The following is a 15,202-nucleotide window of genomic DNA, read 5'->3' as shown; positions in this document are numbered from 1 at the left end:
AAATACTGAAATTTCATTAAAATAACGAATTAGAGATAATAAAATTTTTATTCCAAACAACATTTCTTGTGAAATATTTTGTATTTTAAATTTTAATAATTTATTGTATTTCATTTATCAAATATTAATTAAAAATGATATCTAATTCGCATTTACATTAGTTTTTATAATTTATATACATAATTTTACATATTTTTTAATAATTAGGAATAATTAGAAATAATTTATAGTATTATATAGAATTAAAAATTTCAAAATTAAGTAAAAATTCTTCTCTTTTAAATGATCTTTTAACAAAAATTCAAAACTTAAACTCAATAAAAAAGTTATTAAAAAAAAAATCGTTCTTTTAATAAAATTTGCTTTGTTTTTGTTCATCAATCGCAACGTGCTCACTTAATTGTATTAAAAACTACACCTTTTCGTCTCGCTAGAAACACTTTCCAATGTTCCTTTGTGTCCACTGGAACTCTAGCAGAAACATTTGGAAAGGAAGAACTAACGATTGTCGGATCACAGGAGTCATTGGAATTTTCTGATTCCCAAAGAGAATTTTCCGGTGGTGTCAAAGATCCATTATCGCGTGAAGACTCATTCGTTTCTAATCGTCTAATTTCTAGCCTTTGTTGTTTTGCAACAGCTCCATTATGAATCCTTTGTCTTCGTCGTGAACATGGGATTGTAGATGTTCTTACAACAGGTATCTCCGACAAGTAAATAGTCGGAGCCATTTTATAATAAAATCTGCAATCAGAAAAATAAAATTCTTAGAAAAAAGATACTCATTTAAAAAAGATATTATAGAAAAAAAGAACCTCTTTTATCATTTAAAAGAGGTATTATGGAGGAGATTTTCATTTAGATTAAGACTAATAATAAAAATAAAATATGTTATTAAATACGATAATAATAAAATTCTAAATATACTTGTATGAATATATGATAATTTTAATAGTTCATATTTTGTCGTACATTAATATTATTGATTTTATATTAATATTCTGGATGATTATATTTTTCATAGTTTTCAAATTTCTTCATATTTAATAAAGATAAAAAAAAATTATATCTTTTCTTTTTATATATTTATAAGGGAAAATAAAATCTAAATATCTTATTATAATAAATAGTTTTATTTTTAAATTAAAAATTTGAAAACAAAAATAAAAAAAAGCGAAAATAAAGCTAGAAAGAAGAGTAACAAGAAAATAATAATATTTATAATTTTTAATAAATAATACAATTTTTATAATATATATATATATATATATATATATGTAAATTTCGAAGAATTTATTTATATATCTATCTATATATATATTTCTTCTATCTATATATATCTTTAATTATTTTTTTATCTTTTGTATTTTTTTCATGTAATGTTTGAAAATGCATTTATCTTTAAAAAAAAATTGATATAATTAGAAAGTTATCTTTAAATACATTATCCTTAATTATTTGTAATTATGATAAGATTATTTTTTCTCAAATTTATTTCTTCTATCTTTATTCATAATTTTAGTAATAAAAGCGATACCATATTATAATTTTTTTGTACGTATAGTTATATATTTTTTTTATACATATACAATATTTAAATCAATTTATGCATAATTTGCAAGAATTACACAATTACACAATTACCCGTATATCCACATTCATTTCAATATATTTGTCTTCTTGATATATACGATTTTTACGAATGTTCATGGACCAATCCATTCATGAAAATGGATTCACATTTCCATAAACTATGTTTATACGTTATACAAGCCTGGTCTATCGATCATGGTAATTGTCCTGTCAACAATACATAATGATACTAGCCATCTGCGTAATTTAACGAACAGACAATAATCGATGACCTACTTATATACGCATCAATGATGCGTTTTATTATGTGAAAGTGCTTTCATTAAGTAAATAATTTTTATACACGATATATTTATTCAAAAATGATAAAAATACTAATATTTAATTTTTGAATTTAAATTATATTTAATTTAATAATAATTTTTGAACGATATTATATTTTAGTTTTTATCTTAATCTTAATTTTATTTTAATAATATCTTAATTATCTGTAATAATATTTTATCATATTCGCGATATAAATTATAATTTAAAATGAAGATTATTTAAATATAATTTAATTCTAACTTAAAAATTAATTATAAAATTAAAGAATATCGAATGAAAATTAATTTATTTGTTAATCATAGGTAGATACTTTATATTTCAAAAATAAATAAATAAGAAATTTTTTAAAAAAATATATTTTTATTCTATAATATTTTTATGATAATATATTTTTAATCTGCATTCACAAAGAAAATATTTGAAGAGAATTATAAAACTTTATCTTGTTTGAAACATTATTTGTAGAATGTACTTAAATCCTTAATCGAGATCATGCTTTCAATTATTAAATTTAATTAAGATAATTACATTAATGAAATACGATTCTAATTAACTCTTATTTAAAAAAATTTGACATATTAAAACGTGATTATATATAATTGATATCAAAGTCCATGTCTAGCCCATAATATAAAAAACATGATAGATCTATTTATATTAATTTTTCAATTTTAGACATTAAAAGAGTATCTCATCATGATAATTAAAAAAGAAGAACAATTCTAAATTTAAAGATAATGTAATGTGTTTAAATAAAGTGTTAAAATTTTGAAGTTTTAAGAACGTTAATAGCATGATGTTATCAATATCATAATATGTTAATCAATATCATTGAAGTATTCAAGATATATTTTAATTTAAAATATATATTTAAAATATTTAAAATATAATTAAATAATTTAAAATATTTTAATTTAAAAAAACTAATTGATAATAGATATTAAGATATTTTTTCTTAAAAAATAAAAAAGATATTTAACTTGTCATATCTTTTTTCTGTAATCTTCATGTATAATTACTATAGATTCGGATTAATGAAATATATCTAAGCAAAAAATCAATCATGTTCTTCGAATCTAAAATATTTGTTTTAATATTATTTGTTTCAAGAAAATATTAATATAATAAGCAAATGATTATTGGCGTGGAAATATCGTTTTATTTTGAGATTAGAAAATTATTTATAAATGAAGGATGGAGAGATAAGACTTTCACTTGTTATAAATGCCTAATAATACTGACACGAGCCGATGTCTTGCACCTTGACCACAGGAGACACGTGTACACCTGCGGTAATGCTTGATGTAAAAAGTGACTACTTAAACAACGTCCGCGTGAAGGTACGTGAAACGTTTTAAAATAAAAACGGTTAAGCAAGAACGATGAAAAGTCAGCACGTGGATCATTGCTAATCAAATCAAATCATTCTGCAATTATCAATTTGGTGATGGTAATGTTCAATTTTTTGCAAATTTTTCAATTACAAGTTTTTCATCTTCATATGTATTTCAGATTAATCATTTTCTTTTGAACAAATCTTTTTATTTAAAGATTTTTAGACACAATACAAAGATATAATTAATTTATATTCTTTATCAATTAATTTTCTATTAAGAGATATAATTTTCTATTAAGAAATATGTAAATTGAATTTTTAATAATAATTAATATTTTTAATATCATAACTTAAATTCAATACTTTGATGTCTATACGACATTTCTTTCAAGTCTAATTCTTTTACTCCTTTAAATTTTCAAAAAGTTTAATAAAATTCTGGGACAATTATGTGTGTATTTATTTCTAATACATTTATATATTTTCGTTAAGTTAAATATTTGAGATTTTTTTTTCTAAAAATAAAAAATTAGAAAAAAGGAAACCAAGGATGAAATAGATCTTGGATTATCAACGACCTAGATTTTGTCTCGAAATTTAAAGGTTTCAGTAATTGGAATTATAAATATCGAAAGGAATTATATATTAAATCATTCAATTAGAAAAAATTACATAATTTTTTTTATATTTTTATTATTATCTAATAACTTACATAAGTACAACATACATAATTTAAAAAAAGAAAAATTAAACCTAATAAATAAACGTATAATACACAAAAGTAAACTATTTTTTTACAATAAAAATTATTCCTCCAAATCTTTTTTAATTCGATAAATTAAAAAAATAAAAATTATCTTCACATCCGTATTGAAATTCGTTATACTTTTCAACAGATATCGTGATCATTATAAGAGGCATTTATAGCACGATTCAAAGAACAAGTTACGGATTAGTTTTCTTAATCAGTGTAACCAGAGTAGTTTTTCAAGATCCTAACGTTCGAAATCAAGGGTTCTCTACAACATGTGTGTATTTAACTATAGTTTAGCTATGAATTACACGTGTTCACTCGTACCGGTTGGCGACGCGATCGATGCAGGCGATGACCTGATTACTGTGAATGTCGGTGCACGTGCCTGCACCGAAATAAAGCAATAGAGCCTCGCCACGACTTCTCGTCACCCCTCGACCGGTTACCCCGACTGCTTTGACCTCGGATTTCGTCGCACCACGTGCGACTATGAAACAATACTGATAACGCTACATGCAAGCATCCATAATCCGATTGCGGCTGCGCAATATATCATATATCGCGCATACAGCTATATCATATATTCCTGATACATCATTAATGAATGAACGCATATGTATATACGATATATTGAAATGAATGAACTGAGAGTGCAAAATAATTTTTTCTTTTTTTCTACTCTTTAGAGAATAAATAAAAATATATTAATTATTATGGTAATCATTATAATAATAGTAATATTTATATGTATTTTTTAAGAAATAAAAAATAATTAGATCATGGAAGAAATTTTATAGATTTTTTACTATTGAAAATATTAGAATAATTTAGAATAATAAGATTTAATTTAATATAAATTGAATCCGAAATCGAATGTAGATATTTTTCTCGAACGATATTGTGAATATTTCTTAAATTAGAAATGATTCCCGTTAATCTCTATAAATTATAAATAAGTATTCAACGAAGTACATTTCTGGCATGAGATTCCATTTGCTGAATTTTGTCGTGCATATTCTGAACACATGTACACTAATGTTAGAACATTTCAAATATGCAGAATTTTCCATGTTATTCAACACTTCATTCTTAACCTCTAGTCACAGATAAAATATATTCATAGATAATCCATAAATAAACTCTTAGCAAAAGTTCTTTTGAAATAAACTTCAAAGATCGTAACAGTAATTCAATCGAACTCGATATAAATCCGCAACAACTTAGCCATGATAAATTATATAACCAAATAATCGACTTATATTTATAATCCCATTTCTAAAGACTCACCCAGTCAACGTACGTTAACTATCATCCGTTATAATCTTGCCGGTAATCGTGAAAGTGTCAAAATCTTAATACCGTTCTCTACGGTTTCTTCAATAGAATTCCATCGATGGCTCGAGCATAATCACGCGATCTTTTCTATTAAATGTAAGCCACCGATGCACGTGGCAACAGGATCAAAGGAGCCTAACGGTAATTTTTGACTCATGACGGATATACGCGCGATAATTCACCAAGGGGAACAGCCGTGATATATCGTAGGTGTCATCCGTGCGTTCGTGTATTCGCACCCAGAACCCAGCCGAAAAGTAAAGTGGTGGGCTCTACAATACAGACATCCGTTAGCGGCAACTTCCCTACGAATGAAGGCCAATAGGGAGGAGAGGCCTCTCCACAGTCGGATTGCAGAGGGGTTGCATCGTGGGGAAAAGGGAGAAGGAAAGGAAGAGGGAGACTGAGGGAGGGAGAGAGGAAGAGCGGAAAACTGCGAGGGAACTGGGTGGCCTTCAATAAGGGCACACGTGCTGAATTTTCGGTTCGTCTACCGCGTTTCGCCAACCGTCCCCGATTTGCGTGGATTCGTTGCGTTTCGTAATTTGCACGTTTTGCACGATTATTTTTATCGCGAAACGAAAAACGATAACGATCTTTTGGTTAATTTTATACCAGAAGAATGAGATATGAATTGGCATTCTTGCGATATTAAAAAAAAAAAAAAAATTGAATTTGATCTTTTGCTTATATTTAATATATTTTGTTTTATTATTTTATTATGTTATCTTAGTATATTGTGTATTATCAAACTTTTTAAATTTCCACATGAATTTTGTAAAATTTTGGGCTAAATTTCTTTGATAAATTTCTATATCTTAAAATTCATTTACAGTGGATATTAATTAGTATGATAAGTTTTTTTTAAATTTTATGATTCATAATATACCTTGTGTGATCTGAGTGTCACGTGTATCATAAAACTACGTGCTGACTCGGATCGAAACGTATTCATAATCAGTGAAATATTAACGAGAAAGCATTTTGGATAAGAAACATATAAAATTACTTGTAATAAGAATATATGAAATATATAATATTATAACATTTAAATTTTCCATACAGTTTATAATGGAGTAAACAGAAGATAAATAATAATATTTTACATCTGTATTTAAAAGTAAAATAAAAAGAAATATAAACAATATTATTTTTTAAAATATATTGAAAAAAAGAAAATTAAAAATTAAAATATTAAATATATGTAAATTATTTTAAAATTAATTAAATATAATATAACCTCATTGTAGATTGTAGATTAAAATTGTTTAAATAAAAAAATGAATGGAAAGTAAAAAAATAAAAAGATATTAATTAAATATATAAAATATTCAATATAATTTTATTTAGTCAGATTTTTATTTTATTAGTTTCACTTTTTAATACATTTATATAAATTTATATTTTTAATCGTAATAAATTCATAATTTAATTTTTACAATTGTTTCAATTACCAAAATTGAAAAATTATTCGATTTGCAAATGGTTCTATGATAAAATAATGTTTATATAGTAAAAAAAATAATAGTAAAGATATAACTGTAATAATCATGTGATGTATAACACATATCTTGCAAAATCACAATTATCAGTACTTATATAAATAACTGAATAATGTTATTAAAGGATAGTTATTTCGTGTGAACTTCTCGAGATAAAAAGTTAGATAAAGAAAGTGAAACTATTTGATAAAGTGATGCAACTGCATGGGAGTTGCTGAGTGCGAAACTAGGGGGAAGTACAAGGCCTTTAGTGAAGAAGGGCACGTGTAACTTGTCTCGTCGATAACCGCTATATTTACGACTGCACACCACGTGTCATATTTGAAGTTTACGGCAATTTTCCAAGAATCTGTCATGAGTCAACGCGGTGCGCATTGAATTTCTAGGACGTCGTTAAAAATTTAGACCAGCTTCGCACGTGCGCGTCTAGAAGTCCTCTGCTTAAGGAAGCACCAATTTATCATGCGTTGGGAAACACGTTTCGATTCACTCTCTTAATCTCGATAACCAGAAAATCGAATTGATATAATAGAACAGAATAGAATAGAACAGAACAGAAATTAATTTTTTGTTTTATTTATTTTATTTGTACTTTATTAATTGATTATATTAAATACGATTAAATTAAGATCATAATTTTAAATAATTAAATGTTTGATTTTAAATTTTTATTTAAATGTATTTTTATTTATATAAATTTAATTTAATGAATATTTTATACATATTTGTTTTATTTAAATAATGAATAACGTTAAAATTTAAATATAAAATGGATTAATAAAATGAATTAATTACGTGAGTTTTTATTTCCCGATTAATTAAAAATGAATTTCGAAAGATGCAGTGAATAAAAGTAGTTTGTATTAGATATATATATATAAATTTTACCGATACACGTGTTAAATTTACAGTTCAGTGGCACGGTTATATTTATCGTTGAGCCTACGGTATTTCTGAGCGTGTTACACGTGTAATGCAACCTTGTAATATATACGATCAAGATTTTTTCTTTATTATTAAAAAAAATAAATTAATAAAAAATTAAAAAAAAAAAGAAGAAAGAAAGTTTGGAAAGAAAACACCATGTGTCAGTAATAAAAGTTAATAAAAAGTAAAAATACTATTCGGAAATATAACAACATCATTCGTAGAAGATGAATTATATTTTTAATTTTACAATTTTACGATGAAAGTAAAAAAAATATTATGGAATTATTGGAAATTTTCTAAAAAAAATTATATAGTTCCAAATCTTTAGAAATTATAGTTGGTTTATCGTGAATAGAATACTGAACAGAAAAATATATATGTCATACATTCTCTGAGGATTGTTCGAAGTTTTCCTATTTTTGGGACAACTGTCTGCTTTCAAAAGAGAATGGAATATAGCAATATGAATACAATCAAACTATATGTATTTATCACCTCTCATCTTTAAGAAGAATAAAAGTTGAAAGATCTATATTGAATAGAAAAAAAAAAAAGGAATACAAAGAATTGAATACAACTTTAACAACCGGAAACGTATCATTAAATATTTGCTTATAATAGACATTCGCTAATTGTTTTGATAGAATAACATGGTTTAACGACATAGAGGAATAAAATGTCAGATAGATTTTTTTAGAAAATTTATACAATAAAAAATTATATTGAAATATTGAATTGTAAAAGTTAAGAATATTTAATGTATAATTTTCTAATCATTTTTAATAATGTACATAATATTTAGTTATTTTATTTAAAATAAAATTATTTTTCAAAATTGACTTAAAATATTGCAGCAATGATTAAAATGACATAATTGTAGACAAACTATAATGTACATTTGACATGTACATTATAATGTACATGTGACAAATATAATTATACATTTCTCATTATTTCAAATATATCAATTTCTATATTATAATTTAAATAATGCTTTATATAAATATATAAATATTTAAATAATTTAAATAATTGCAAAAAAATTTTATCAAAGTTATTTCAATCGTTTAACCTTCAATTAATTCATTCAGTTGACGTTTAAAGGAACATCTCATGCAATATTCCGCGACACATGCAGTTCGTTATACGTGCCACGTGTCGAATGCTTGGGGAAAAAGAATCTTATTATTCTATTCAGGCATGCGTAGGCTGTCGATATCAGAAACTCATAAGAATGACTAGATTGCCCGCGTGACAGCATTATCGATCGTTTATTACCGTTTCACGAGCTGTCCGAGATCTTACATGAGATACATTTAAAATTTATCACCCCACAAATGACCGTGTTACCGAGAGTCACGATCTATACGCAGAATTCTAATTGAGAGCCTAATTTTATACGACTAGAGTGTCCGATTCACTTTTGTTGAATGTATGAGAAAGATTTTAAATTCTACATTAACACCAACGTTATACCAAAGCTATATTCGAGATGAAGTATTTTACGATTTTTTTTATTATAATTTAGCAAATCAATCTTCATTAAAAAATGAAATTAGATTTTTATTTTATTGTAAAGAAGATAAAAAAATTTGTTAAATGAAATCCTAAAGTTTTTTGTAAATAAATTATCTATAGTAATAATTAATTGAAAGACATTTATTTTTTATTAATATGAATCTCAATAATTCTGAAAGAATAATAATTGTGAAGAATCGTTATCTTTTTTTTTAAATTGCGTAAAAATATTACATATATTTTTTATTAAAAGAAAAATACATTTACGAAAATTTTTTTTATATAAAATACATATACATACTCAAAAAAACTACTTATTTTTTTTTATTTTATGATTATACTTTAATAAGATGTTATATATTTATGGAATAATCAATATATTCATATTAAAATAAAAGCATTTTTTTACGATAAGTTGAAGAAAAAGGTTGTTGGAAGATTTCTTATAACAGGTTTTTTAAGTAAAAAACTTTTTTGAATACTATTCTTACAGAATTTATGAATAATTTCTGCAAATAGAAATTTTCTTTCCTCATAAATGAATTTTTCATAAATGAATTATAATCACTTTATCATAAATGAATAAAATTTTACTTTCTATTATGTTATTTTTTTATTTCGATATTGTATAATATTTTATTATAATTCATCTATATATAATACTTATATATAATAAAATTTTAATATTTTAATAATTTTAATAATTTCTATTAAAACCTATTAAATATAAAAAATTATAAATATTTGTTTAATAATAAATTATTATTTTGATTATTTATAAATTATAATTTTATGTTTACTTTAACAACAAATTTATTTTTTTTATTATTAAAAAATATGTATTTTTATTAACTTAATGATATTTAATTTAATTTAAAATTCGTAATCAAATGAATTATAGATCATAAAATGATGGAATGATAAAACAAACGATAAATTTATTAAAAAAAATTTAATAAATTTAATTTCAAACCAAAAAAATAAATGGATATATGATTTATTGAAATTGTATAATATAATTATCATATTATATATATCATAATTAATTTTAGCATAAGAATGAATTCAATTCAAAAGCAAAATCGAATCAATAAACGGGAGAAATTTCATCGTGAAAAAATTTTAATTTCTTATGTTGTTAGGAAATTCCAAGGGACGAGATTTCCTTATTTCCTTTCAAATGATACGATTAATTTCGATTTAATTCCCTCGAAAGGAAACGAAGATTTGACAAGATAAAATATTCTATAATCTCGGTATACACATGGACTGAAATAAAAGGAAGTTTAGTAAATATGATGCAAATAACCGGATCCACGTGCGTTCATTGGAATATTATCATTAAATGACTTAACACGGCAAACGAAAAAAATATGTAAATATGTCATCAATGCAAATTATTATATATTTAAATTTATACATAATGTCCTATAAAATTTAACTGAAAAGAAAAAGAAAACGAAGAATGTATACATAATATATGAATACTATATTTAGCAAAAAAATGCATTCATGCGAAACGAGATTTGCTTTAGGATTAAAATAAATTATTAAGATTTAAAATGTTCCAACTCTTATTGCAACATTTATTCTGATTGATTGACTATCAATTATTAAAAGGATTCAAGTGAATATTATTATAGAATATATGATGTATATCATATTGATATAAATATTTATAAACTTAATAATAATTTTCTCTTATGAAAATAAAATAAAAATATTCAAATGAACATTTAAATCTTGTAATAATTGTTAATTTTTTTTGTTTAGATTTAATTTGAGGAAATAAAATAATATAGGAATAAAGAAAATAATAATTTTAATAATGGTAATAATAATAATAATAACAATAACAATAATAATAATAATAAATATTAGTAGAGATAATTTAATTTAAAATTATTTATTTTAATTTAAAATAAATAATAACTGATTCATTAATTGATTTAAAAATTAATGCTTTAAGTATCAATATTTTATAATTGAATAAAAATATTCTTAATTTTTTTAATATATATAATATATCAAATAAAAAAAATTGGATGTTGTTTGTAATTTAAGATATATTATTGATAAAATATCGTTGTAATATTATTAATAAATATTGTAAATTATTACATTCTTTTTTTACAAATTATCAAAATATAATTTTTTTATGTAAAATAAAAAATTTGATGAATCAAATTCATAAAATTATATTTTATATTATATTTTTTAACACTCAAAATATTAAATTACTGAAAAAATAATAATATTATTTATCATTTAATATATTTATAATATATTCTTCATAATTACATATCTTGAAAAAATGCATCGTTTTACAAAATATCGATCCATTAAATGTGAAAAATTATCGAATTGCAGGTCGCTGCATTCTGTGACTTCTACTACGCTCAAGTACAGCCACGTGCAGCTTTTCCCCCACCATCGAACATCTTGGTGTCTCGCCAATGGGTGCGTACCATCCCCACCACGTGATCCATACTGGCTGACGATCGTCTCTCACACTACACGCACCCTCTTCGCGGTAAAAGGATGGGATATTCCCGTGGATACACGTGGCCACCGCTGCCGGGTTCGACGACCTCGCTTGTGCGTCCTCACGCAGTGCTTTTCGGTGATGTACCGGTGGGGGATGCGTACGATGTCCCCTTGTTTCCCCCCAGGAGGTACCGACTCTACCGTCTGGCAACGTTTTCCCTCAAGTAGCAATGGCTATTCGACTACCTTCAGTCACGAGTAAACGAACAAATTATTTTTCAATACGAATTTTGATGCTTGCGAGATATATTATATTATGATGAATCGAAAAACAGAATGGATTGGAAAAATGTTTAAAAAAATGTGAAAAAAAGAAATTGGAATTAAATGTTTCCAATTTTTTTTATAAAATTATTATAACGGAAAATTTTATCAAATAGTGATAAAAAATTGATATTCGTATCAATCTACATTTTATTTTTAATCTTATCACATTAAGCTTATTATAGAAATTCGCAGAATTTTTAGATTTCTGTAAATAGTAGATTTTGCATTTTTTTCTTTTTTTTTTGATAAAGATAACATTTCAATATTTACTCCAATTAGCTTGTTCCCATTACTAGTGTTGGACAGAACCTTGCAGTCTGCAATCAACGATCTTATTCTCCTCTCGTTTCTCCCCTTTCTCTGACCGCCCACTTACTGGTGTTCTATCGTCGTAACTATTTTTGCACGCAGTTTCTTCCATCCTTTTTGATCCTTACTTTTTTGCTTCCCGATGGGGGAACATGAGCATGGAAAAAAAAGCACTGATGCATAATGCACACTTTGATCGCAGCAGGGGTTTAAAGTTTCTTTGAAGATGTGTGAAATTAAAAGATTCAAAAGAACTATTTTATTTTTTTGTGTATTAATAATTATTAAAAAGTTATTTTTATTTTTAGTAAAAAGATAAAAATCACTTTGACTTTGTTAAAATGATATCACGTATTTTTTTCATAGAATTATATTAATCGAAATTATTATCGAATTGATTATTATTTAAATAAAAAAAACTGTAGACCTATCAAATTATTGAAGACATATAAATATTTTTGATAAAATTATTATATTGCATTAAGTCAATGAAGTTTTACTATTAAAATTACACCTATAGGCACACGTGTATTAATGAGATTTGTGATTCTAGAATACAGATAATTAAATACACGTGTATAATCGTTATAGACATTGTGAAATTAATGAAATATATTCAAATTTATTTTTCCCAGAAATCATAAAATTGAGAATCAAAAAAAAATTTACTTCAAATTCCATAATTGTACATATACACACATAAATATTCAATAAATGTGAAATAATAAAGCTTTCAAATAAATGCGTATTTATGAATTATTAAAAAATGTATTAATTATAATTTAGTAATGATTATGTTATTATTTATTTATTGAAAATTTTTTTTGGTTTATCATATTCTTTTAAACGAAAAAAATGAGGAAAGAAGATCGTGATTCTTTTAGAAAGAGTGCATTGTAAGTTTATTTGAAGCTTAAGTTAAGTCTATTACGTTGAAATAAACTTCTAAGAATTAACACTTAACTGTTTTATTGTGACTATAAAATCGAATTCTTTGAAATATTACTTTTTATTACAATTTTCTCCCTTTAAAATATCTGCGTGAGATTTTGTAACGCAATTGAAATAATTTCATCTTAATAACATCTTAATTTGATACATATTTGTACATACATATTTATACAATTGAAAGTAAAAGATTAGGCTAATTCATAAAAATATATTGATATTATAGATATATATGATTTGATGAAATTATATGTATTATAAATATAATAGATTATTTATCTCACATTCATCAGAAAATTAATATCTTATCACATTCAAATTTTTTAAATTTTATATTAATTTATTAGTTTTTATTTATTTTATAATAAGGAATAAATATTCTATTTTTAAATATACGTATATTTTTTTGTGTAAAAAAATTATCAGATATATCTATAATGATTTAAAATGTAATTACAATGTAAAATAATATCTTTATATATATATTTAGTATTCTAAACATTGCACATATTTTTGAATAAATTATATACATTTATCTTATATACATTTTCTACTCTTTTGAAGTAAAGTATTTATGTAAATTATTGTTACAAGTTACAATCTCAAATATTTCATCGTATTATCTTCAGCTTCAATAAAAAATTAAAAATTTATTATATATATCGCATTATAATGAAAAATTTATCAATAATTATTATATATTAATCATTTAATTATAATGTTGCAACAAGAATGCATTTTGTATTAAAACATTGTCAAGATCAGTGCATCTTGTATTAGGAGATCATAACAGTATCAATGTATTCTATATGCTATAATGATATTGTATCATTAATGCATCTGTAACATAATATTATTACACAGTAGCATCTCTGTTTGTTGTATTAGGATACTATACTACTATGGAAACACTTTTCTTGTAAAACAGATAACTCTATAAATAATACAATAAAATATCACATCATATTTCAAAGAAAATAAAGTCCAAAATTTAATTATTCTTCTCTTTAAATTTTATCGTTTTTTCCAATATAAATTTAATAATTCTTTAATTTTCTATATATATTTCAAATGTCTATGTACCTCGCATATATTTCATCGTATATATTAAATCTTTATGTTAATTTGGATTTAATATTTTATTTTATTTGATTTTTTCAATTTTATAGAAAAATATATTTATAGAAAAATAATATTTATAACTTTTCATGATTAAGAACAATGAAAATTTCATTTTAAAATATCGATAATAATAATATTGATTATTGTTTTGATTACTGAAGAAATTTTTTAATAATTAGTTTAAAAAAACTTATTAATTAATGAAATATAAATAACTCATTTTTTTCAAATTTTTGAAAATTTAAAAAAATTACATATTAAATTTAACATTAATAAAATAAATTAAAGAATACTATAGAATAGTATAGAAAATTAATAAAACTAAAAATATATTAATGATATAAATATATTATTAGAAAAATATAGAAATACAGTTAAATTGTAAATCTTTTCTAAAAATAGTTTATCAAATATAAATTAATTAGAATAAAATGTCGAAAGTCATTTAAATCTCAAAGACCTTTCTCCTATCTTATCATATACAAACTTTATTCAAAAAGAAAAAGAAAAATTAAAAACATTTATCATTTCTCTCATACAGAATCACATTAAAATAGAAAGAATTAAGAACAACGAATTTCTATGGTTAACTAGTGAAATAAAGAGGAAATATTTCCAAAATTAGGTGTGAAAGTAGAGACCGTTATAAAAAGAAGAGGAAAAATGTAAATTAAATGTGACCAAATTTCCGTTAACAAGTCGGTACACGTGACT

At 23.5% G+C, this 15,202-nt stretch overlaps 1 protein-coding gene across 4 annotated transcripts in view; it reads right to left on the bottom strand.

Annotated features, from left to right (window-relative positions):
• LOC107997562 (uncharacterized) overlaps window positions 1-15,202 on the bottom strand; it is a 28,229-nt gene that overhangs the window by 5,889 nt on the left and 7,138 nt on the right. For 2 of the 4 annotated variants that reach the window (XM_017056251.3, XM_017056252.3), the window contains one exon: window positions 419-744. In XM_017056251.3, the coding sequence (XP_016911740.1) occupies window positions 419-731 (313 nt within the window). In that variant the 5' untranslated portion in view covers window positions 732-744. Of the gene's footprint in view, window positions 1-418; window positions 745-4,334; window positions 4,654-5,297; window positions 5,654-15,202 lie in introns of those variants that run through there. The other 2 variants (XM_028666576.2, XM_062071774.1) reach the window with 2 other exon arrangements.

Source organism: Apis cerana, linkage group LG2 (genome assembly GCF_029169275.1).
Source record: "Apis cerana isolate GH-2021 linkage group LG2, AcerK_1.0, whole genome shotgun sequence".
In the NCBI taxonomy this organism is placed as follows: domain Eukaryota; kingdom Metazoa; phylum Arthropoda; class Insecta; order Hymenoptera; family Apidae; genus Apis; species Apis cerana.
This window is presented reverse-complemented; position numbering and strand designations above follow the sequence as displayed.